The 27,435-nt window shown below is 41.3% G+C and overlaps 1 protein-coding gene across 1 annotated transcript in view; it reads left to right on the plus strand.

Annotated features, from left to right (window-relative positions):
• Positions 1 to 241: 241 nt before the first annotated feature.
• The window catches only part of cacna2d3a (calcium channel, voltage-dependent, alpha 2/delta subunit 3a), a 108,875-nt gene continuing 81,681 nt past the window's right edge, over positions 242 to 27,435 (plus strand). Inside the window, exons 1-3 of the mRNA XM_041060289.1 lie at positions 242 to 366; positions 740 to 821; positions 21,949 to 22,065. Of these exons, the coding sequence (XP_040916223.1) occupies positions 242 to 366; positions 740 to 821; positions 21,949 to 22,065 (324 nt within the window). The remainder of the gene's footprint in view (positions 367 to 739; positions 822 to 21,948; positions 22,066 to 27,435) is intronic.

The following is a 27,435-nucleotide window of genomic DNA, read 5'->3' on the forward strand; positions in this document are numbered from 1 at the left end:
CTCACACAGCTGAGGATCCTGCCGTTTGCCAAGGCGCATCGCTCGTCCCGCCACCAAGAACAGATCCACACATTGCCATGCGTGATTCAGTCAGTCAGCATAGGTGACTTTTGATTTCCTCCGTCTTTTCTTTTCATTTTTTTGGGGGGGGATTCTCTGGAGAGGGGGAAAATAAATCCACGGTGGCGACATAAAGCCCAAAACTCGCAGTGTGCGCGTTGGGAGGGTGTTTTTGCCCAAGATGCAGGTGGATCGGAGCTGTGTGGTTTCCAGCGCGTGGTGTGCGTGTCTGCTTTTACTTTTCTCAACTCTAAGCACCAGGGTCACTGAGGTGGGAGGCAACCACCAGAGCATCCCTCCGTCCGTGTAAGTAGACGCTCTTTTACGCAAAGGCGCCGCGCATCACTTACTTGATTTTCCGAGTAACAAATCAGAACTTGATTAAAAAACAAAAAAAAAAAAAAACAACAACAACAACAACAAAAAAAGCAACATACCACGGAAAGAAAATGGACTATCGTACCTGAATGGTTTCCAATGCCCTTTTATTTCTGTGACGTTTCAGTCACAAAATATTAAATTCGCTTGGTTATAAATTAATGCTCTTGTAAAATCAAATGGACTTGTTAAGACAGCATGTTACCTGCTTTAAATCGTAACCTGTCTGTTCATATATTTATTAACTATCTCTGACTTCCCGCTGCTCTTTGTGATCTGTGTATATTCGTGCCATTTGCAGGGTGAAGCTGTGGGCCTCAGCGTTTGGTGGGGAGATGAAGTCCATCTCGGCAAAGTACTCTGGCTCTCAGCTTCTGCAGAAGGTGAGCTTCAGGTGTCAAACTAAAAGTGCACCCTGTGCTCCTCTACTCTTTTTCAGATGACTGGACTTGAGCATGGTGTTCTTATGGGCAGTTTTACTCTTGATGCTAAATCAAGTGGAGGAGAGTATAGGAGATTTTCTTTTAAAATGATCTCTTTTGTCCTTGAATTTTTTTTTTTTTAATTAAAAAAATGTTTACACCATTCGAGCATGTAAGTAGGAACACACACTTTATTAGAGAGCTTTTTTTTTTTTTTTCCAAAGCTGAAATTATGTGATCCTGTGGGTAACTGTTTATCGAAAAAGCTTAAAGATACCCTTTTGAGAGACTTTTGAAATTGCTGCGTGGATGTGAAAAACCAGCCTTTGAGAGGAAATGACTGCTGCTGAGTAATTTTTGAGTTGAGAGAAATGTCACTCTTCATCTCTTAAACTGCAGGACCTGTGCTTTTTAGCCACTTGAGAATCGGTAATGCATGTCGACTAGGTAGGCACCGATTTAAAAGCTTATTCAGAACATGTGCCTTTTAAATGGGTGTCCACTTCTTAAGCACTCCAGCGGATGCATTTACACACACACACACATACACACAAATATACTCTTCGGAAAGCACTACGTTTTTGCTTAGCAGCTAAAAGTGGCCCCCCCTCCCAATTACCTTTTTTTCATACCTCTCTGCAATGTGGTGCCGTTCCTCGTCCACTTTGCTTTGTGGCATTAATGCAAGATTTGAGCGTGATGGAATGCAAATTTTTGTAATGGAGGGTCAGTTGATGAAGCATGAGTTAAAACTGGCTAATGGATAGCTGGTGGATAAAGGGCAGTGCTGAAGCTAACCTCTCAGCAGGCACACACACACACACACACACACACAATGTTGTGCTTGGGGCGAGCAGTCCAGGGCTCTGGTGGATGTACCAGAGCACCCACTGTGGTGTGTGGCTGCTGGTGCCACACGCGCCAAACCAGGTATAATGTGTCACACAACCACAATCTGTGTCTGTCACTTACATGAATCCCCTATACACATGTGCACGCATGCAGAATCCACCCCCCATGCACACATAAATGTATGCACATGGCCACACACTGCATAGTCACATGCACAGCCCCATAGACACATATGGCCCTATAGCGTGGGATTTCATCAGCCGCTGATAAGGCAGAGTAGTGGTGTTATCTTTTTGACAGGATAAAAACTGTTCCCCTTTCTCATCTTTTTCTGCCTCCTAAAAGAAGATAACCCTCCCACGGAGTGACGACCTCTTTATGAAATGCAAATGAAGGCCGCAGGGTTAATTGAGCAAAGAAAAGACTGGAGACCTCTTTGTGGGAAAAGTGCATCTTTTCACACCAAACTGGTTTGTTGCAAGTATAGTTTTATTCAGTATCATCTGATGTGCGGGATTTAATAATTCCATGCATGCATTCACTTGCAGGCTTTGGCATCATGTCTCTGTGCCCTGTATGTTGGGCCTTATTGTGTGTCCAGTACAGTGTTGTACAGCTCTTGTTGAAGAGGGACCACAGTTCCCCTGAGGGTACATATGCTTTTAAATAGGCATAAAGAATGTGGGATATACAGTGTCATACATAGAGAGGAGGATGGTACTGAAGAGAAAAGACCAAAGTGTGTGTGTGTGTGTGTGGTATGTGTGTGTGTGTTTGTTTCCCCTGGGCAGCGGACAGATGGACTCAGTCTCTCTTCAGTTATCTCCCTGACCCTAGCGTAACAAAACTCCCTTGGAAATAACCATACCTCTTCAAGAGTCACACGCATGCACGCAGTCATGCACCCACACACACACACACACACACACACACACACACACACACGATTACACTATACAACTTAACCTGAATCATGCTTCACAGGTAGAACCACACAGGCACAACAAATTCTTTGAATGTGCAGGCGTTTCACTCACAGCACATCATGGTGTGTTTTATTTCAAATATACAATTTTTTGTGATTGCACAAAGAATTCTTTAATGTGTAGTTAATATGCTAAAATATACTGTAAAAGGAAAAAAAAGACTGACAGTTATGTGGGAAGTGAATTTTTAAAAGCTGCCTGATGATGATGTACATATCAGATCAGTGCGGTACACAAGTTGAGTTAAGCTACCACAGAAGTTGAAAACATTGCTCATCATGATTTATGTTTTGTAACATTTCTGCACTGTCTTGAATGTCTTGCAGCCATTGTGGCTCCTGGTGTTCAAGTTAAAAGGCTTCAAATTGAATCTGATACTTCCGTTGCGTTGACTCTGCATTAATTTGACGCTTGATTTGACTTCCAATTTAATCATCTTTAATAACAGATATTCTTAAAAAAGTGCGAGAGTGTGGTTAATCATAAATAATAACCCAATAAATTGCTCAATTCTTTTTAATTGAGTGACAGCCCTAATCCAAATACATTACCAGCTTAATATTTTCATAGATAATTCATATAGATGCTTTCAGTAATTTCAGTCAAACAGGTTTGTAAGAACAGATTCATGACTTGAAATAGTCAGTGAAATTATTGCATGACTGCTAATGTGCATAATTCCCAGAAGGACCCAGCATACCGAAATCATATAAATGTAAATATTTGAAGATAATTACTTTTGTTCAAATGATGTGAACAAAATTTTAAATTAAGATTTTTTTTTTTTAACCCAGTTGGACCAGATTTATCCTTTCATCCAAACACCCCCTCTCCTCTTTCCTCTCCTATCCTGATCTGTCCTCCCTTCCCACGCCACAACCCGCTTCCTGTATTCATCGGAAACAGCTCTTGTTTCAAGGTTATACCAGTAAGGGCGCGCGTGTGTGTGGACGCATGCTTGTGTGTATGTAGTCTTGCACAAGAGAAAGAAAAAAAAAAACAAAATGGGATCAATGACGCCTTGAATTTGTTACACAAATCGGATGTTAGCAGTACAGCCATCGGTGTATGTACAAAAACAATACGATACACTGTATATATGCACACACTCACACACTCATACAAAGGGCAGGAGTCCTCTGTTTGAGACACATTAAACATCTCCCACTGACAGTCAGAATTAGCTCTGTGTGTTTTACCCTCTTCACTGCTATTCTGTTGAAATCTTTAATTTCATGTATCATTGAGCAACCTGTCTATATGAGCCAGTCTGGTTGTGATGGCTGTGTCTGTGTGTGTGTTGTTGGCTGGACTAGTTTTCACCTCACTGATGTTATGGCTTTCTGGAATCAAAGTAGTGGGACATTATGCCACGCTGAAATAACTTCAAGCCTCTTGGTAATGGAAGACACAAGACAAATGATCATTCTGTGGGAATCGCCACCCCAGCTGTCTGAAAGTTATCCGCGCACGTTTGCTTTCCTATTTTTAAAAGCATAAGCTGTATCTGAGGGTGAGGAACAGGCAGCATGTGTGTATGTGTTGGGTTTGCATACCTACTTAAAGCATGCTCAATCACACATACACACACTAACTCTCTCACACTCAGAGGCGCATATACAGAGCAAAAGAGCAGAGAATGATAGGAAGGTGTAATGATGTGTGACAAGAGTATGCTAGAATCGATTTGCCTGGGCGAGGAGGAAGACTGTGTGCCTCTGTGTGTGTGTGTGTATGCTCTCAGAGTGGAGTGTTCCCATACCATTTTCCTTTACTACCGATGAGTTTTAGTGCGGCAAGCCACTGACATGTCTAATGACAATATTCCTAAAGAATGAGTCAAAGAAGACAGAGCGGAGTGTTTCTTCAAAAGGAAACAGCGGATGAAAAATATATATTAGTACTAAAGTCGTCCAGTGAAGTGAAGAAGCACTAGGCTTACAGAAAGACACGCAACATGCACATGCTGGGTGTAGAGAGCACAGAGAGAAAGCGTTAGGGAGAGGAACATGTGCTTTAATTTGTGTCCACTGATGTGGTCGTTCATCAGCTTTTGCTATAAAATATTTGTCATCACTGCGTGATTTTTGAAGAAATATGTGTCATCAATCCATGAAACATAGTTAAATACTACTGTACCAGAAAAAAAATGAAATATAAAATACATATTTTTCTGACTGCATGTTCATCTTCCTCTTTTTTGCTACCTTTTTAAACTTTACATAAATGTATTGTAGTTATACAGTAAACAATATTATCACTGACAGATGAGAAATCTGAAAATAAAACCCTACAAGTGTTACCTACAAGTGTTACCCAAAGAAATAAGATAAAACACTTCTTTTCGATTAAAATGCTGTCAATTGGACTTTATTTGAATAGCAACTTTGATATAAGCTAGTGCCAAAAACAGCTTATTTTTTGCTTAATACCACTTTATTTTACTTGATACCAGTTTATTTGGCATTATCTAATGGGCTTTCAAAAAAATCCTATAAACACAAGAGATCAGTGATGGGTTAAGTGTTTTACACACGGAAGTGTTTTGATCTATTGAAGACCTTTCTGCAAGACTTGTTTCACAAAAACGTGATATAATATTTCTGCAGAAGGCAGTTTCATGTTGGTCTGTTCAGGGGAAAAAAGATCTATTTTTGTTCTGAATATGTATTTCAGTCACACTAACCAGATTTAAGAGCATGACTAATTGTCTAATTTTGAAGTGGAAATGATTATGCATTTCAGTTTTTCACGTTCATTTAAAATTAATTACATATTTGGATGACAACAGTGGAAGAATGACTCTTGCTGTTTGCAGAACTGCAATATAAGTTTTTTTTCTGTTCAGTACCCATATTAAACAGCACTTAAAGTTTTAATTTGAGAAAACATTCCTTTTTATTTACAAATGTTATACGTTTGTCATATTAGCTAACAAGAAATTGATGTAGTTAAATTCTTTTATTTCAAATGCAAGTTGCCCTTTACAAACATTTGTGAAGAAAATGTTTTTATTTATGTTAACCATAGGTTATTTGTAGAAGTTACTTTGAGAAACTCAATATTAATCAGTTGAGTACATTCAGTACTGGATGTACCGAGGTCATGTCCACCTCACTAATATCTGAGGAGGAGTTTATATTCTGCAAATACACAGAGTAGTTTGTAAGATGATTCTGTATTTTTTTTTTTTTTAGATCTTTTTAAACAAATGAATAAAAATACGAGGTCTAGCAATTTCATACTTCTTTACCAGAATTACATTCTTGAAGAAGGTCTTTAGACAGTGTGGTGGGGACATATAGAATCAGCAAACTCAAAAATGTCTTAGAGGGGTGGGGTTGTGCTGGAGGTATTTAGGCCCATGACCTTAGTAAAATCCTGAAATCCTGGCTACGCCACTGATGTGTTTCAGCCTGGCTGGGAAAAAAAAGCTTTAGGCTGGTAATATATCACAGCAAGTTCTTGATTGCATCCAAAAAAAAATTCAGATTGTATGATTATCACTTGTTCTTCAGCCTAATTTAAAGAGCAGTTTTACTTATTTCTCTTGTTGCCCTTTGTTGGCGTCTGGATGACTTTGTATATGTATGTGTGTGAATGTGTGTGTCTGCGTCAAAGTAGAGGGGGGAAGTATGTGTGATGGTGCCAATCTGCTGCCAAGGGTGGGTGATGGCTGAGGCGTTCCAGTGTAACAGTGTGTCAGTGAGGGGGAGACGGCTGCAGATTAGATTTAGCTTTGGGAAAATTGAATAGCTGTCAGGTTTGGTTCAGCACGGCTGGCGATGAGGTGAGGGAAGGGGGTGTGTAGGGGTGTGTACTGATGACTGTCCCTCTTTCCCTAACCTCCCCAAACCCTCCCATCTCTTCTTCTGCTCCTCTCTCCCTCCCTCTCTTGTTCCCATTGACCAAAGCATGATCTTGCTTAATTTGATTCCTCCACTGCTCATAGTGGGAGTGGGGAAAGAAAGATGTGTGTGTGTCAGAAAGAAAGAAAGAAAGAGAGAAAATGACTGAGGAATGCCGTGTCACAGAGTTAATTACAGCGTTAGCAGGTGAGAGTGCAGCCTGTGCTGCTATCCTTTCATGTCCTTGCAGGCCAGCTTTAGCCAACACAGCCACTCACTCATACTGTAATTAGTGCTTTGTTGGTGAGAAAAGCATGAGAAAAGCCACTGTGAATCGAACACCCTGCCTTTACTGTAGAGAGCTCAGGAGCAGAGAGCGAGGCCCTTTGCTACCAGATTAAAGAACTTAAATACTTAAAGAGCGCAACTGCTGATGCTGTGTTTGTGGGCTTAGAAAATCAAGTGTCTTTTGATGACTTGTTGTACGGTTTATTTCTTTGGTTTATCCCCATTTTCTCTGACTAAGTTCGTTTGCCGGCGTGAAACGCGTTCGATTTAGTAGTTAGTTTGTGATTGTAAGGAAACGGATTTGTCTTCCCAGTTCCTGAAGTTTCTGGAGAAGATTCACATGCACACACACGGTGTTTGCATACAGTGTAACACGTTGTGCTCCGTGCTGTTTGGATGATGAATGTGAACACTGAAGATAAATATCCACTGTCATCTGTCACTGGCTGCTCAGGTCTGGCTCTGCCTCTGTTGGCCTGCAGATAAAGAGCATCTCACCGTGGCTACACCGGACATTAATGGACACACACATGTATGCAGGCACACGCGCACACACACACACACACACACACACACACACACACACACACACACACACACACACACACACACACACACACACTTTTACAGATTTCTGTAATTATGACAGATTATTCACCTGGTGTGCTCCAGACTCGATTGCATGTAGAGAGTAAACATTTGCCAACTTGGTAAAGGGGTGGGACTAGTAATATTAAGCACATTAACGTGTGCGGCATTGTGTGAAGGACTGTCTGTGACTTGCTGCTGTCCATATCAATCATCCTGCCTGCTGTTTGGGTCCACCCTGTTTGCTGTAGGTAAAGATGACTCTTACAAAGTAATACAGGGAATATGAGAAAGCACATCGAACCCATTACAGCTGCTCCATAAATCACAAATGCCTTCTCACATGTCCTCTGCATGCTCAGATAATTCTTGTTTTTACATTACGCTCGGAATTACAGATAAACTGGCACCAGAGCTCTTTCGTTCCTTCTTTTTCTTTCACTTTTCTCTCACTTTGTCTCTTTACTGCCCTCAACCTTTCTGTCAACTCTTCCCTCTGTCAACATTTTCACCCAAGTGTTTTTGCATCCTTGTGCCTCCCCCAATTATTCTTCTCTCCCCCTCCCTCTCGCACTTTCTCTCTAAGTCACTGCTCCTCTCCCTCCATCCCTCTGCTTTAATAATGGATAGGATGCAGCTACGGCACTAAAGAATACATGGGAGGGGATCTTGGGACACGCCAGAGTTTGGAGCAAGTGTTGGTGCCCACACTCTCAAAAAATAGTTCTGCTGGCCAAGCACAATGTCCTGCACTCACTCCACTCTCAGTATGTGTCCCAAGTCATCCCCTCTGACTCTACATCAACTCTGCCAACATACACACTCGCACCAACACACACAGTTTTAGAGTACTTTACAGAGCCCCGCACTGCACAGCACTTCTCATGGACTGTGAGAGTGCTGCCAAATCCAGCTCAGTGGGACAACAGTGGCCTCTCCTCTTGATGACCTTCACCTGCGCTTGCTATCATCTCACACAAACACACACTTGTGAACAGAGTGTGGAGGAATACAGTTATGCGTAAGCAACAATGAGAAAACCACACATCAGTACACACATGCACTTTAGTTAGCCTTTCCCTGTTGCACACTGAACATCTCCCTCAACACACATTACAAAAACTTTTCTCTCTCTGTACTCTGTATATTTAGTTTTCTTCCGTGTCTCTGTTACATGCCCTGTTGTGCATTTATTGGTGAATGTGCGGGAGACAGTGAGGAAATGCTGAGCCCTGAGTAAGTAACAAACGATTGCTTAGACATAGGGCTGGTCGATGTGGACCAAAAAAATCAAACTCACCTATGAGAAAAGACTGTGATCAAAATTAAATGCAAAGACAGGGTTTTGTTTCCTTCCCTCTTTGAAAATGTAAAGCTGCAAAATGTGTAAACGATAATGATTATAGTTAAATTATTATTATAAAATGAATAGCCTATGTTAGATAAAAGAAGGCCTATCTCTTACAATGCTTCCTCAGTTGTTTTCAACAAAAATAACAGCTCTCTCTATTAAAATAGAGTACAATTACAGGCTTTCCTCTCCTGCTAAACAAAACACACAGGTGTGCAAATAACAATAAAAATGTAAACAACAAAAATAACAACAGGCCTACTCTGTTCTAAAATATACAGCTGCACAATATACCAACATAAATGAAAAACTATAATGCTGACTGGAGCTGTGACTGCAGAACTTGTGAGTGAGTGGGGTTGCGTTTGAGAAGAGATGCAAACGTTAGCACAACTTTACCGAAGACACAACATCAAACCTTATTGGTATTGTCTCATCCCATATCTTGTTCAAGAATATATTGACATACCTTACAAAGTCGATATACCGCCCAGCCCTGCTTGGACACAGAGGATCAGTGTGGATCAATGTTAAGGTGTATTGATTACATGGTGTTGTTGGCATGTGCAGTAACAAAGACATATTCTATGGAAGGTAAGAGGGGCCATATTCAGTCCACAGAGAGGAAATGTTGCTTTTTCAATTATAGTCAGTCTGTTCTTCAACTATATAATACAAATCTATTTAATATTTTAGTCTGCAATAATGTAACTGGTCATAAAATGGGATTGTTTTCAACGTAATTGTTGAATCGCCAATGTTTAATTTATTACTGGCAGTGCTTTAGGGTGTGCAGTGATGCATACACATACAAATGATTAGGAATTGCTTCATTTACTATTGACCCAGACAATACAACAATCTTCTCCAGGTTGGAAAATGTGACTTTTCATTGACAAATTAATTAAGATTATCAGAAATGAACTAGACATCTGATTAATATAGACTCAAACATGGTTAATCGGCTTTGTGAACACAGAGTTACGTCCAAGAAACTTCTAACATTGTTTCGCTGTGCTTGGTAACTGAACAGGAAACCACCACTGTGCAGTCACTGTGTTTATGTTCATTGTTCACATTGTGCGGTGAACAGAAGGTTTGCAGTGTTATTGCTTTGTTAGATGTTTGCTAGCAAAGGATGAAGAGAGGAAAAGGAAACTGCCAAGAGTCTGTCTTTAACTTTATTAGTGTTGTCTTCACTCTCCACAAACTTCACCAGTATCAGAGACATGTTGGGGAAAACACAAGCTGTGATTCACGGTTCTTGTTTTCTTCACATTGTATCTCCATTAGCACTGTAGCCCTGAGGTGTAGTTACATTTTTGAGGAGGTGCACGTCGGCTACGCCATAGCTTAAGAAATGACCTTGGAGCCTATGCACATACCTGCCACAGGTATGGCTTAGCCCTGTAACACAAGTGTAAATCCAGCTTTACTATGAATTAAGAAGGCTTGTTGATGCCATGCTTGTATTCAGTCAGTCAGTTGCTTTCCTCTGTGCAAACGCAGTGTAACCAGCAAAGAACAAAAAGTTGTAGTTGGCATCTATAGTTCAGATGCATTCCTTTTTCTTTGCAGTATGCTGACGGCACTCAGACTTTGCTGTAAGCAGTGATGCTCCATTGATTACACTTGCCTGGCGTGAATAGTACAAGCAGTGTGTGGAATGATTGTAGCGCTCTAACAACTGAGAAACTGCACCTTTATTTGAATGCCGCAGCTTTTCTCAACAATGGGGTTGACCACACTCGTTCCCATGCCACTGCCTTTTTTTCAAATAGTCACAAAGCATTTACCATCTCAAGATTTTTTTTTTCCCAGAAGTACAATAGGGATGACAGTTTACACCAGTGATCTGCACAGGTTCTGGATCTCAGCTCAGTAAGCTCCTGTGAGACGATGCGCAACTGAACATTCATGGTGTGAACACCTAAAGATCATGATCAGTGTTATCGGATGACAGGGGCTACTATCCCTGTAGAATTTTTATTACCTTGAGCCTGAGTCTCCCAGAAATGAGTCTCTACTGATGGGAAGAGTTCCTGCTTCATGTCTTGATATCTCTAAAAATGGCCATATTTGAATACCTAATGATTTGTTAATGCTGCTTATATGTTTTTAACTTGTTTCTTTCTGAACAGTACATCGCTTTTAGTTGTTTTTTTTTTTAATTTTATGTAGGCTACACTTATTTCATATTGTTCATTTCATTTATGAGTCCAGTTCAACTTTGTAGTGTCTCCTGATGAAATGTTTTAGGGATCTCAAATGCATTCTCCACAACTATGGGCAGTACATTTATTTCCTTCATTTCTTTGTGAGGCTTTCAAAGCAAACTCAAATGAAACTGCGGTCCGAAAAGTGTAACTTCCCATAATAAATCTCCACTTGCAAGGATGAATATTGCCTTTATACATCCACCACAATGTTTTGCTCTCTCCTTCCACTTTCACGCCGGCTGCTGCTAGAATCAATTTCAGAATGTGAGAATGTATGGAGTGGAATAGGGAAGCAGCAGGCCACACTGAACGTGCTGCTAAGCATGAAAAATGTTTTCCAGGACTCTGCTGAAACCAACTGAATGCGGGCAACTACAGATAGACTGTGGACTATTAATCAGTTCCATGTGAACAGATTAGACCTGCTCTTGGTGCTATTATGTTTTTTGGTGAAGTGAATTATGGCTGTATGAAAGAAGAAGCGGAGTGGAAATGGTAGGGAGGCCGCTTCTTGCACTTACTGCATAAGTTCTGAAAGACAAAGGGTTTGCTTTGCCTCATGAAAGCATTATTTTAGGGTAGATAAGTTCTCATGCTGGTGTAGGGGATGTCAGCCTCAGCCCTTTAGGAGCTTCCTTGTGTGTATAGGTTGGGCGGGTGTCGGGGTGCGGGGGGCACCATGATGGCAAGGCATGTGAAGACTTTGAAAGATGGCGGTCATTAGAGAGAGCAGGGAGTTGGCACCCACTCTGAGGGGCAATGGTGCATACCCAACAGACGCAGTGCACCCTGGGACAAACTCCTGAGCGTTGCTACCAGCTATGCCATAAGGCCTTGTGTGTTTGCGTGTGTGTTTGCGTTAGTGTACAGCTGTTATTCTACTGCTCCTCTCAACAGCCCTCAGGCAGCCTTTAAACACTCTATCACTGCAGAAGCACACACACACACAGGAGCTGCTGGTGGATGAATTGTGTTAAGGATCTAAATGGGTGAGGTGTGTAAGTGGTTTCAATTATGCTGAAATAAAAAAAGAGCACCATGGCCTTTGCTCACGGGGAGAATGTGCATGAACCAGTGACTTTTTAGAGAGATTTTTCAAAGTCCATCTCAATATTTGGTTATGTAAGAGATAATACCCGACAATTTGTACGTTGCGCAGAGACGAACGACCATTGTTAGACGCCTGGTCTCTCAATCGGGCCACCACTTTGGTCCCTGAAATGTCTCAGCAGCCATCAGATGAAGGATTGCCATGAAGTTCTGTGCAGACATTCCCAGTCCCCAAAGGATGAAGCCTACTGGCTTGGTGATCCCCTGACTTTTTCTTTAGTGCCACAATGAGTTTGACATTTGGGGTTTTAAGTGAAATGTCACAAAAAATGTTCTTTTGATTGCCGTGAAATTTGGTACAGAAGTTCATGTCCCCTTAAACCAAGATGACGATGGTGGTCTGAGTGCTGCCTCTTAAAATGACACAGTATTTGAAAAGCTGTTAATAGCTCTTTTTTGATAGTACTAGTGACCAAGTCTCTCTAATGCACAGGGCATATGATTAAATATGCAAAGCCTGCCTCTCTGCACTTTATTTACATTCATAGTTCTAGGATTTTATGGATTTTAAACTTGAGATTTCAGTGTTTTTAATTATTTTTTTGCGAGTTGAGTCTTAAGTCAAGTTTCAGAGCAGTTGAGTTCAAAAGGTCTCAAGTCTCTTTGTTTCTCCAAAGGCTGGCTTGAGTCTAAGGGCTGGGTTATCTTATCCAGTCTCTCTTGGAAGGCATTCACAGTATGGCACTCAGTTGTTCACATGATAGAATGACAGAAATAGTTGTATCAGGAATGGAAAAAGAGCTAGAGACACAAATTCAAACCCCGGCTTCTCTCTCACCTCTGTGAACCTGATGTGCACCTGACAGCTTCACGGTGTGAAGTGAGTGTGAATGTCAGTAGTCATTGTTGGTATGGGAAAGTTACACAAGTGGTTGGACCCACCTAGTTCCATCTTGAAAGGAAGGGAATGTGGAAGGGGCTTCTGAAGCCCCTGAAGTTTTAATTTTCAGCCTACAGTTCTGATTTTTCTGATAGGGGGCAGCCGTGGCGCAGCAAGTTAAGAGATTGGAGGGTCGTGGGTTCGATCCCTCGACCAAGCGCACAAAAATGGGTACGACCTGCTTCTGCGACCATGGCTGTGGTGCCCCTGAGCAAGGCACCAATCCACCCCAGCTCCCCTGGCGCCTCACTGTTGTTTTGTTCACTTGGTGTGGGTAAAATGCAGAGAGTAATTTCCCCAGGAGGGATTAATAAAGTAATTAAAATTAAATTAAATCAAAAATTAGATTTTTATTGCATTTAGAGAGGCAGTCTTTAGCTACGTTTAGGTTTGCCCACACTGGAAGACAGTTTGGTCATTGGAAAACTACCACTTCCCTGAGATAATGAACATGTTTTCACGCCAGTGGAAGGCTCCCTGTGAAGTTCCACATTTTACTTGTAAAACAGTAAAAACTATTTACTGTTTTCAACAGTCAATTCCAATTTTAGCTCATCTGATGACAACCCATTTACAGCTGCTGTTACTGCTGTCAGCATGTTGAAAAATAAGAAACCAGTGTGTAATAGTGATGATAAAGGGAGACTTTTAGATCATCATTTAGCTGGTGTTATCTGTCTAGATTTAACAGAGCATTAATCAGTCACAAGCAAAGAGGTACCACAATTTTGAACATTGTTATTAAGCCTGACACACGGCAGAATTTGGTTATCAATTTGTAAGTTTAATTAAGTAGAATTTTCAATGTTTATGGTATGTGGTTATGTGTATGTTCAACATGTGAGACAAAAACTATTGGTTTTGTAAGAAAACAATTGAGACCTGGGTGCCAACTTTTAGTTTTACTTCTTTCTGGTTTTCTACTCATGCTTTGTCTGCTTCCTGACTGGGTGTCTGATGGTGTGGTAGATTTCTAGGGGCCAACGACTGACCACAATGAAACAGCTCCCAGCTCACTTTTTTACCACCGTTTATTTCCTATCAGGTGCTGCTCTCTTCTCACCTTATGATTGAGTGGTCTGTCAAAGCAGTGCGTGCATGTGCTCTACCAATCCTCCCCGTTCATTGATCTGACTTTGAGACATCTCCACGTTATGATCAATACTATATTCACCCCTGCTGATAGATTGTGTTATGGTGAATGGAGCAATGATGAAGGTGTGGCCAGTCAGGCAAGAAGACTTTATGATTCCTGAATTTTATTTGTTTTTAAAGATGTCTTCTTTTTATGTCTGTGTGATTAGCAGTTACAGTGTTTCATTTACATTTTGTCTATGAGGGTGTTGTGTGTGTGCGCACGTGTGTGTGTGTGTGTGTGTTTTACGATCTGCGGGGAGTGTCTCTGTGCCACCAGATACGGGACTCAGACCAACATGCTTTTGAGGGAGGGAGGACAAGCGTGAAATTAATTGTTCCACTTCATCTCCGGCCAGCGCTCTTCTTTTGAGGGAACAATTTGTCGGCTGGCGTACAAGGAAGGGTATGAAAGGAGGAGGGCATGGCAACGAGTTGGCGTTCCTGGGAGATCCTGTGATCCAGCAGTGATTTCCTGCCATGGATTTGGGCTGAAGCTCCTGTCCCCTTCTCAAGTAACAGATTGAGTGTTTCACAGGAGGCAGAATTCAACATCAGTGAGAGTGTATTTGTTTCAAACTGTCTCTCACCCTCTCTCTCTCTCTCTCTCTCTCTCTCTCTCTTTCTCCCTTGTTCCTGCACACAGACGCACACTCAGACACAAACGCAGTAGTGGCCCAGTGACACGGAGGCAGAAAACAGCATTAACTTCAACCACGTGTTAAGTTCAACCACGCCTCTGGGTTTTACCTCTTCCCTTTCTCTCTGTTCACCTCCTCTCTCCTTGTCTCTCCACCCCTGCTCCCTTCCTCCTCCCTGAGCTATGTTGGCTGTAATTACAAACACCTTTAGGCTTTAGGGAATCTGTGGTCCTTCTTATGAAATGATGACACTGCAAGACGTTTGTTCTCTTGAACATGGTTTAGGAAAATACACGCTCACACACACTAACTTGCATTAATGAACACATACAAGCACCTGCATGCATATACACACATAGAAAGTGCGCTTTATCCAGAGGGAAATTACTCCCCACTTGTGCATCTCTGTTCTGGGATTTGGTTAAATAATTCAGCAAGGTCTATGCCTGACATTTCTTAACATTTTTTCAGCGGATATTAAGTATTCTGTTTCATAAATATATAATAATCTCCACATGTTGGGAAAAGATAAAATTAATATAGATTAGGCTGCAAAAGTTTTTTTTTTTTTTGTGATATCCTTGACATCAAGGGCTATTATGTTCAAATGCTTTACTTGAGTAAAAGTAGCAATACTCTGATCCAAAATACAATCTGTAGAAAGACATCATGTTTTATTATATTGTATGTCTATGGATTTTGAATTGAATGTCACCATTTATAAATGGAAAGAATCAAAGGCACAGGCATGCAGAGAAGAGTGGTGTTAAAAAGAGTGGTCGTGTTGCCCGATTTTATGGTTCCTTTCTTCCCCCTTTCATCTTTTGTTTTTTCTTTGCCCTCTTGTCTTTGCATGTCTATACCATGGAATTATATGCTTTTTTTTTCAGTTTCAATAGGAAGAGACTCCTGCCAACTTTTGTATTTCTTATCCAGATCTAGATATCCAAGTAATTTCAGGGGCAGTGTACGTCAGAGTATGCTAAGTGGACATATTGGTCTCTATTTCCCTGTGTCCTTTGTCTCTCCTCATCTCCTACACACACACACAATCAGAATCTTCTCTGAGCTGTTTCTCCTTTGTTCATCAAACCAGACTCATCCACTTGTAGTCAGACAAGCAGGCAGAAGCAAACAAAACAAACCAGGCTGCTTTTTGTGAATGAAAACCAAATAACGCAGTTTGAATGAGACAGAATACTAAAGCACACAGACTTGTAATTCAGGCTTCTTGGCACACGCTTCCAAATTATGCCTCTCCTTTTCTGCAGTGAATGTTCAGCAAGATTTAGTAAGCCAGAGAGACAGGAAACACCTGAGCAACCCACTGACAAAATCAATGACACAGCTCATATTCTGGCTTTTAGTCACCTACATTTAAGTCACATGCTTCATCATTTTAAACAGTTAATTATGAATTATGATTTGTCCCTTGATTGTTAAGCAATTAATTTAATGTGCTGAAGAAAATCTGTAATTAATATGTGAAGAATTTGTAGACTAACATTTATATGTTTGTGTGTGTGCACAGATTTTGAAGTGTGAACATATGTTTTTGCTCCAGTCAGTCTATGTGTTTGTGTGTGTGTGTGTGTGTGTGTGTGTGTGTGTGTGTGTGTGTGTGTGTGTGTGTGTGTGTGTGTGTGTGTGTGTGTGTGTGTGTGTGTGTGTGTGTGTGTGTGTGTGTGTGTGTGCGTGCATGCATGCAGGGGTTGGGTGGGGCAGATTCAAACAGCTGTGAGATTATGTGAGAATGGGCCAAGGCAAAGTGGGCTCTGGTGACGCGTAAAATGAGCTGGGATTTGGGGGATTGGGGTTCAGTCTTAGTGTGAAATGAAGTTTTTCCCCTTCATTAATCACTTTATTATCAAACCCCAATGAAACCACATACATAGATACCAAACTTATTATGTCATTCATTTGTCTACACTCTAATACTCCATCATGGAGGCGAGCCAACTGATGGACACAGAAAAACTAGTGTACATGTAGCCTACCTGGTCCTGACTTTACCAGCAAAATGCTTGGTTTGATAGCAGCCCTGTTCCACTTACACATATCTTTTGGATCTATATCTTTAATATCTGTGTTTTGTATGTCTATACATGTGTGTATATGCAGGCTTGCACGTCACTGTTCCTGCTCGCTGAGGTGCAGCCTGGAGATAGGGATTCTAACCTCGGATTGTTGTCCCACAGTCAGAGCACACTGTGTAGGAGAGAAAATAGCTGCATCAGCTCATTCATGTGATGCACCAAAGCAGAGGGGGTGAGGGGGCAGAAAAAGAGAGGGATTGAGTTACCACAGACTGTGCAGTACAGCATGTGTCACCACTGTTTGTCTTTGTCGTCAGCACCGCTGAAACAACTTCTTTTAGTGGACACATGAGGCAGCTTTAGTACCCTGACAGGTAACTTGCTTGGGGAGAAGTAAATTTAACTGTAACTAGTTTAGTTTATGGGCAGACACAATTATTTTGGCTTAGAAAAGCTCTGTTACTCAATTTCGAGCTGCTCCTTTGGAACTGCTTTGTAGTAAAGATATCAAAACTTCAAGGCTCTGAGGTGTAACTAACCTCTTAAACTGCTGCCTGTCACCTGTCACCTGCTTGCTAAGAAAAAGAAATCTGACTTGAACCTTTCTGATAACTTCTGTTTGCATTACCAACTCCAGTGTAATTAAATATTTCTACAGTAGAGATGAATGGAGTTTTGTGCTCACAGTGCAGAAAGATTGTATTTTAAAAAAATCTTTACTGAAGTTTTTCAATGCTGTGTACAATACAAAAAAAAAAGTCCATTCACCTAAATTGTTTTGGGCTGTTATCAGAAATCTCAGAAACAGATATCTCAAAAATAAAACCAGTACTATCTGCCCGGTTAGAAAGAGACCAGTAGAAGTAGGTGAGAAAATGTTTTTGTAATTTGCATGATGTTTAAAATGAGCTACCCATGATCTCAGCAGCTAAGATGGTACGTTAAATGATTTTGAAACCAGTAGGAATGATGGGCAGAACTAGAACAATAGGTTGTAAAAAATGGAACAACTTCTTTGTTGTTTGCAAAAAGTTTGAGGTGCAGCCCAGCCCATATTATAGGGTAGCAGAAATTCCCCTGGTGAAAAGAACGGTGCATGTACGGCAGGGAATGTAGATCAGGTCAGTATCCAGGTGCACAAACTCAATCCGTTTCAAGCAAACATGACGACCCTTGGGGGAAACCGAGAAAAAAAATCATTATATTGTGCTCAACAGCATGTTAGGCCAAAACATGCAGTTCTTCTGAGTCAGTGTCACAGCTCAGCAGGAGATTAGCAGCTATACTAGTAGACATGAACAGGGGGTCCAGCTTAAAAGCAGACCACCCCCAAAGCAGAAACCCTTCTAAGACATGAGATTTTCAGGCGACAAGCACTGATTGCTTCTTGAAAATTGCGCTAAATCAGCACATACAGTGATTACATATAACATATGATCGACTTATTGTATTACGATGATATCTGACCTTCTCTGTGTCTTCTACACAGTCTCCTCTTTGTTATACTGCACACTTCAGCACAGTAGATACTTAACACAGGAGCCTAAATCTGACTCCTCTAGTTTTCTTCTCATTCACTGCACTGCTGTCCTCATGTTAAAGTTGCCATTGAAGCCTGTTGTAGAAGCTTTCCTCTCCCCCTCTCCTGGGAAATGGTGGTTTTGGATGTATGTCAGTTGGCTTTCCTGTGATGATGATGTGATGTGAAGAGGATAGCTCCAGGCTAATTGGGCCTGGTCTGCTCTGGTCAGCCTGACTGAACATAGCGCTGCAGACAGCCTGTGGTCAGCTGGACCCTCTCAGCCTCTCGCTGACCACACAAACACGATCACAAACACATAAACACTTCAGCTCAGGCTGTGGGCACTCTGTGCTTTCTTTATGCCTTGGCGAGGTGTGTAATAGCTGTCAGTTCTGGGCCAGTTTCTTGGGCAAGGATTTAGCGTAGCTGTGGACAAAAATATATTGGTTTCAATAGGAAAGACTTAGGAGATGTCTTAAGAAAGAATAATCCATGAGTGTGTGTCCATGAAGTCAGCCCATTCATTTTTATAATTAGCAAAAGAAGTGGGTGCAGTAGAGGAGAAGACAGATGAAAGAGGAAACAGGAGATACACAAACTAGAGAGAAGAAGATGCACAAGGACAGAAAAGGAGGAAAGGACAAAAAAAGAAATTGGTGAAGAAACCAGTCAAGCCAGTTCAGTTTTGAGCTGCCGCTGACCTGTCAGCTTTAACAGCCCACCAGAGCCATCCGGGAACCAGGATTGGCGTAAAACCTTGATTTTCTGTCCCCCTGACATTCTGCAGCTGTCTGTCAGGCAGTGGGATTATCGCACCGATTTTCATATGGTTGCTGTGATTTGGCTTCTGAGTCATCAGCCAGTCACTTTGATTGGCCACAGACTATGTCACTTGAGGCTGCAGTTAATTAGTTAGCAGTGATGTTGGGTAAGGGACTAAAGATGGTGTGAGAAACTGTAAAACTTGGTTGTGGTAGTTGTGGTACACAGAAGAGGTCTGAAGAAAAACCTGTCTTAAAAGACATTAAAGTGTTTTGTATAATTTGCTTGTTTCTTCTCCCTCCCTCCCTCCCTCCCTCCCTCCCTTCCTCCCTCCCTTCCTTCCTCCCTTCCTTCCATCCTAGCGTCAGATTCAGTCTTTACCATATGTGAAACAGAAGCATGTCTGGATGGCTTCACAGAGTCTTTAGAAGAGAATTTTATTACTGAACTGTTTTGCCATGACATGCAAATGAATTTGGCAGCAATGGCACCACTTCGGCAGCATTTCAAAGACACACTGGCAGTTCTGTGTTATGGCTGTGAACAGAGTGTTGATGCTATGATATGGAGATAAAGATGAAACAGTGAGTGTTTCCCTTTATGAACCTGATCCTCTTCAGTGCTCCTTGGCTTCTTACTGTCAGCAGCTCTTTGCTGTTCCTGCTGCTCGTTGCTCCCCCTGCTTTTAAATCTCTCTCCTTGCTCCCTACTGCTAGAAGACCTTTTCCTGCTCATTCACAACAGGAGGTTCACCAAACCCCCCCCCCCCCCCCCCCCCCCCAAACCCAAATTCCATTATACAGTAAGTTGGACACTCATCTCCTCAAAAAGTACTGTGATGAATCAGAGCTAATCACTGTAATTGCTCTAAAAAATCCCTTCTATTTTTCAATTTGTTTCCAAGTACAATGATCATTCTGGCATCCCTGGAATATTGTACCTTCAGGCTCTGGCCCTTGCACTTCTTATAATTGGCTGCTTGTAATGATGAATGAAGTAATCCACAGATTTGAACTTAATCTATGGCTTTGTCTAGCGTGAGTCATTTTTCTTCCTGTGTTTGTCATAAAATATTAAACTGAATGGAAATTTAGTGATTTTAACTTGCTTCCCTCTGTTTGTGCCCGTCTGCAGCTCTGCAAATACAGATAGCATTTCACACCGCCCTCTGACCTTCCCACTTCGATATTATCTCTCCGTGGTCTTTCTGATCATCCATTACCCTGTTCATCTACTCTCTACTGTCACGTTTCACCCTTAACATCTCTCCGCCTTCCCTTTCTTCTTCATCCTCCCTGTCTTTCCGCCTCTCAAATCTCTTTGCACCCACACAGTGTTTGCTCTCCCTATCACAGTCTTTTTTTCCCCCTCTATCTCTTTCTCTAAATCTTTTTGTTTCTCTTTATCTCTCTTTTGCTTTCTCATCTGTTTGTCTGTCTGGCCGTGTCTTTCTAACAGGATGGAGCAAATGCAAGGGTGCCAATATTGCTCCTTCACACACAGCAACACACAAATACAAAAAAGTTTTTTTTCACCCATATTTGATAATTTACTAGAGAGATAACAATCAGTGATCAAAGCCAGTGTCCCCTTTTTGTGCTTGATTGTTTTCAGGGCGTTTCATTCCACTGACACCGCACAATAAACTGACTCGTCTCAGGAGTTGTTCACTGAAGTGACAGAACATTTTGATCAGTCGCTCAGCTTTCGCTTGTCACCTTCAGCTAAAGCTAAGAATCCATGCTTATCAAAAGTTTTGGTATGAGGCAGAAAAATATCCTCCTCTGTTTGGGGATGTCCTGCAGTTTTTCAGATGATTGCCTAAATCCAAAAGCTACTGTCTGAGTGTCTGATGCTGTCCCCATTCCCTTCCTCCTGCTGTGATCCCTCTCCCCTCACCATGCTGCTCATGTGTGTTGCCGTACAGGAAGCAGCTAAGAGCATGCATCTAAGCAGGTTGGCATAACATTAGAGAGGGCATGCTATTTGATATGGTGGTAATCTTCTGTTAAATCCTCAAAGAGTGAAACACAGCCGCCTGCAGCTTTGCACAGATTTCAAAAATGGTTTTCTTTTCTTCTTCTTCTTCTTCTTTTTTTTCCTGTACAAGTATACCCCTCGCTCAAAATCAGCTCTGCATATGTATGTGTGTGTGGCGTGTATGGGCGTGGAATTAGTGAGACTTAATGTCACTGTCCCCCGGTTAAGGCGCTGGTTAAGCTAAGCACCCTAGTATAGGTTTATAGCAGAATAATGTGATTTAGTGTAGTGCAGATACTGAGGGCAGCGGTGTGTCATCAGTGCTTAATGTGTGGTGGCTAAAAGTTGAAGGTGGCTGATAATTCTCTTGGCTGAGCTGATTGGTTTCTGCTAAGCTTTATTCCACTTTTGAACCACTCATAGTGTATTCTTAGTACTTTGTGGCACTGCTAGTAGTCCTTCATTGTATATTGTAATATTGTTTCTGTATACTGTAATTTTACCACCTACATTGTATAGCCAAGACTCACATTGTATGTACGACTTTAGTTTGTATTGATAAACTTGATTTGTCTTGACTAGTTTTAGTGTAGAATATATTTTTATAGCTTCCCCCTCCTCCTACAATATATGAAGGCTTTCATAACTGGTAATAGGCAATGTTTTTTCATTTTTCATCTCATGATTTAGATGTGAAATTATTATATTTTCCCCATCACCTTGCTTTGCCTTAGGATAAGAATAGATAAGACGCTGAACATTGGCATGAGGCCATGCTGTGAAATGCAGTGACATAAAACATACCAACAAACAAAAACACACCACTTAGTGATTCAACTGTTGCAGTAAATGTTATCTGATAACATGAATGTGTGTGTGTTTTTTTTTCAGAAATACAAGGAGTTTGAGCGGGCGGTGCGGGTGGAGGAGATTGATGGGCTGCGGTTGGTTAAGAGGCTGGCAGAGGACATGGAGGAGATGTTTCACAAGAAAGCCCAGGCAATGAAGGTATTTGTAACTGAATCTTCATCAATCACACTAGACCAAATCTTTCCTTAGAATTAAGCCAAAGTACAAACTATAAAAAGTCTGAAACAACTCCTACACAAAGATGTATAAAAAGCTCCTTTTACTTTAGTTACACTCATGACAATCAGGATTTCACACACAGTGCATAAAAAAATAACAATAATTACAAATAATATATAATCATTTTCTGTTGCACTGGTACATCTATTCCGAGAGGCTGGAAATCATAAAGTAAAGCCTGAGCCTGCTTGATGTCTGAAGAAGTGCTGTAGTGTCACATTGCCGCCGTGAAACCAGACACGTCTTGAGTGTGGTGTGTATATGTGTGAGAGAGAAATGTGAAAGAGTGGGTGTGGGGAGTGAGGTGACAGACACAGAGAGGCCGTGATCCACCCATCGGTGCTTGTGTCACTTTATTGATCTTCTCAGACCAAACATCAGTGTTCCACACGAAGAGGCCCCTTCAGGAGAACACTACCAAAGTAAAACTAAGATCGTATGATTTATACTTTTAATGTGTTTATGTGTAGACTGTAGAATTGGTATACTTTAACTGACAGCGACTGCACTAAGTACTGTGCTTAAATATAAGTTTTAGGCACTTTATACTTAGACTTTAATACATTTCAGAAAATTGTACTTTTTACTTTACGACATTTATACCGGATTTTAATAAACTCCATTCTGCATAATGAGCACTTTCACTTAACTTATACTTAAAGGATAATTCCAGTGTATTATAACCTGACATATTTCCCCATAAATATGGCTGTCTTTAATGACTTGTGCTAACTTTTCACTTGCCTGTGCGAGCGCCCCGCTTTCAATAAACATGGTTTTAATATGAATCTTTTCAAACACTTGCCTTTGAGTAGCAGCAAAAGTAAACTCAGAGGGTCGCTGCTTGGAACAACTGTTATAGATAACTGTGTATGGGAAGCTTGCACACTGTTTGTTTACGTGTGGGGAAGATAGCTTTCCATTTGGTGTGTGTTTGTGCTAGAGAAGTAGTAGCAAACAAGTGCCTGCAAGTTTCCAAATTGCAAAAATGAAATGACAATTAACACTAACCCTGCATAGTTTTTTTTGGTGGGAAATATGTATTCTTGTAGTCTGGTGGATTTTGTGAAGGTGAAATTCGTACTCAAGGATAACAGTGCTGATATTTGTTGTATTTACATCACTAGAATTAGTCTCAACTGTGGACATCTGTTTTCCCATCTAACATTAACATGATCCACTCTCTGCCACAAAAGTTTTCCTCGTCAGTCATTTACGGAGGAACATCAACCAGTTTCCCGAGGTACATTGTCTTTTGGGTCGGTTCTGTTGCCTTCAAGTCTCAGACCAGACAGTCAGCCGTGAAATAACTCGCAGTTGGCCTTATAATAGTCCACAGCCTCACAGCTGTAAGCAAACTGGCTTGCATGGATGAATACGCAGAATGATCGGATCGGCTGGGAAGTTGACCCGGATGTACATTCCTCTGTTAGCATAATAGCGCTCTGAGGGAGCAACTTTCTGTGTTTACTTTCAGGCAGACTCAGAAACTAATGTTCATATTAAAACCAGATTTTGCATGCATGGCTCTCACTAGTTTTGGCGCATTTTTATATTGTGTTATATTTACTTTTCTTAAACAATCTGAATGCTTCATTTACTTATCCATATCTGTGTGTGAGCATGTCTGCGGGTTATGTGTGTGTGTTTGTCAGTGTTGTAACAGGTGCAGTTCAGGATGTGTCCACGGTGCACTGCCTCTCTGGCTGCAGTTCTAGCTCCAGGTGATAGATCCTATCAGGACAACATGGTGCTGTTCACAGAAATTGGATTTCTCTCTGAGGATCTGGTCCAAGGATACAAGCTGAAAGGGAAGCGAGGGAGGGAGAGAGAGGGGCACAGATAGTGACAAACCATTTCCGTGCTTTAGCTTTGCTTGTGCCTGTGTTATTATTCTTATGTATGATGCCTTCGCCCTCTCGGATTGCATGATCATGCCTGTTTCACAGCGTTACATTCACTTTGCATTTCTGCCCATCCACATGCATAACAGTCTTTACTGAGCACTTAGACAAGTATTTCATGCTAATAGGGAATATAAAAAATATAGGCATTTGGCATTTAAAAAATATGACTCCTTCTCTTATACAATGATTCTTGGCATGAAAGCAAGGTTCTAATTGAATATTGTTACTGGTTATGTTATTAACTCCTCTAATAGAAAATCGAGGACTTAATCGGCATTCTAATAATAATGAGCATTGTTTTGTGATTAAACTAACGCTACATGCTTCCCAAACCGGTATTAACTGTATTTAATTTATATAACCATCATTTTTTTCATTATCAACCCATTTTAACTGTCTTATAAACTTACTTGTTGACGACAGTAATTTTCATTGAGCTAGGGGATTAGACGTGTTGAGTCTAGTTACATAGTTGTCTGTGTGTGCCATCTCCTTGAGAGTGCGTTAAACCCCTGGAGACATGAGGGCTCGGTTAGCTAATGGCTTCTCTAAAGCTGCCTGCCCGGATGCTGGATGCCTGATAATTGTACATCTCAGGGGGTTGTGTGCACTTGTGTGTGTGGAATAAAAAGTTATGGGGGTTGATGTGAAGTTGAGAAGGAATCCTGGTCACTGGGGTCGCGAAATTGCACTTTCACAAAGGCAGATGAAAGTCGTGGGAGGAAGAGAAAGAATAAATGTTATAGGAAAGAAATCTGAAGAAAGTGGAGAAGTAGGGGAAAAAAAGGCGCCATGCACACATCCATGGAATATTTAAATCTTGTCAGCTGCTATCAGTCCCCCTCCACCCTTCTCATTTTCATTGCTGACAGTTAGCCTTGTGATGAATCATTAGTCACAAACATATAGTGGCAGTGTCCATGAGTCCTTTTCCCTCCTTTCCTCCATCTTTGTCATGTTTCTCTGATCTTTTATTACCAAAACTCTGTTCTGTCTGGCCCAGCATGCACTCCTACAGCTGTCCTTAAGCATCCCTTTCTCCTTTTTTTTGTCTCTGCTCTCTGTACTCCATCTCTTCCCATTTCTTTTCTTTTTGCTGAAGTATATGTGGCGCTCCAGCGATTCAATTTCCGTGCAGGCGCTCTCCCCTGTCCGTCAACGTGGTTTTATCTCCCCGTCTCCACATCGATTCCCCCTCTTTATCGCTCCCCGCCACCTGCTGAGAGACAGCAGCCTCTGCTGCTGTAAAAGGATGCACCTGTTAAAGTGTGTGTAGGGTTGCTGATGGCATTCTTCTTAAGTGTGTTTAGGGGAGAAAAGGTCTGTGCTTTCATTCTTGTGTGTTAAGATAATGCTTTTGATTTGGAGAAAGGAAGATGCCAGAGAAACATATTTGTAAGCTTAATTCATATAAGACAAGAAAGAGTGACAAAGTGTATGTATAGCTATTTCACTCATGCGCTGCAACACTGATGTAGATATTACCCAGGAGTATGTGAGAGTGCAAAGATCTGAATTGGTAGGACTTTACATTAAACATACATTTAGCTGATGTGTGAATATAGCAGGTCATTGTCCAGAGAATTCACAGAGCGAGTGGGTGTGTTGATGAGCTTTCTATCGTGCCTCCTGCAAGCTCTGCCCAGGTGCCACCCCTCACGTAAGGGTGAGAGAAAGTGTCCAAACTTGATTCTCCGGACTGTGTCCGGACTTCATATGAGAAAAAAGCTTGTGTGTGTGTGTGTGTGTGTAATTGCTTTTAAAATTGGTGTGTGATTGTGTTCATGTCTCTATTCTCTTTCCCTTATCATCTCCACATTATTATGGCAAGCACAGCCTCCTCACAGTCTCATAGAAAATAAAACTTTCAGCTGTTGTGTTTTTCAGTTGCTTCACCAATTAAATTGCAGCTCCACTGTAGATAAGATTAAAAAGGCCAATCACATAGCATTTGAAAGTAAACATGTGTTTGCAAAGGACATTGTGTCCTTGTGTGTAGCTTTGTGCGTGTCACGTAAATCCATAGGCATATGTGTGTATTTATGTTTATTCCTGGGCTCAGCAAACATCTTAGCTCGCTATTGTTACTTTTTAATTACTATTACTTTCATCAGTTCCTGAGTCAGTGGGATATTATCATTGTTTAGCAGACAGCAGCTCCTCTCCTCTCCTGAAAAAGCCTGTCTGCTGGCTGGAAATGGCAGCAACAGCAGACAGTTAAAGAAACAGTGAACATGTTGTTATCAAAGTTGAAAGGCGTGGAACTATTGTAATGCCCTCTTTGAAGTCAAGCACGGCTGTGTTTCATGTGACAAATGCACTTCAAAGCAGAGTGGATGCCTTGCTGCTAGGGCTGTTTCTCCTGTAATGGCATTCGGTCTCTGCTCTGTACCTGCTGATATCATTTACCTGTGGCAGCTATGCCTCTGTAGTCCTCAACATGATTACCAGTGTAGAGCAGAGGAGGTCTGTGTGGGTGTATGTTAAAAATAAAAGGCACACACAGGACTTTTAATGAAATTTTGCTGCCAGCAAAAGCTCCTGTGAACTTTAATTTTCATTTGCTGACATGCACAGTGAATTACAAACACAAATTTAGCATTTCAACAATGTGGCATAACTTGTCGTCTGCAGCAGATGATTTGAATAAAGATGTGTTTCCTCTTATTAGCTGAAAAGCGTCAACATTTAAAGGGAAATGCTCATTTATTACAACTTCTGTCTTATTTTCGTAGTTTTGGCTGCAATTTCTCTGTGTAATGGTAACATAATACCAGCAGTTTAATTGCTGAGAATTTTAAGGCATTCCTAAAAATAAGTCTGACAGAGCAACAAACCAACTTGTCCATAATTTTCCTTTAAGTGTAATGTCAGAGAGCCACTAAATAGCCAAATATCCGTCCAAATGAATTGCATATTTTAATTTCCAGAAAATCAGCAAAACAAAATTCAAATTAATGCGCATTTCTATCCACTGCTGTCATGTGAGTCCTAGGAGTTGTGGCCATCAACACAAACATTTAGTAGCAGAGGAAGAGGACGCAAAAAAGGGATGTCATTGAAAGAGCGGCAGCCAAACTATTCAGAAAATGTGATGGTAATATTGCATTTATACGTTTTAATGCATTAATATGAGGAATGTTACAGCCTGCCTAAGCCAGTTTCCACTGCACCTTTCAAGGTCATATGCGTGAGAAGCTGTACATTACAATGCAATGAAAAACGTGCTGTGACTGCTTCCCTGCACTGCACATGCACACACACAGAGTCACAAGGGAGAGGAACTCCCGGCAAGTCCACATGGGACAGGAGCGTCTTGCCAACCATATCTGTGATATTTCCACCCAGGCTTTTTTTTTTCTTTTTCATGTGGACATTGAAA

The sequence above is a fragment of the Toxotes jaculatrix genome, chromosome 2 (assembly GCF_017976425.1).
Source record: "Toxotes jaculatrix isolate fToxJac2 chromosome 2, fToxJac2.pri, whole genome shotgun sequence".
In the NCBI taxonomy this organism is placed as follows: Eukaryota; Metazoa; Chordata; class Actinopteri; family Toxotidae; genus Toxotes; species Toxotes jaculatrix.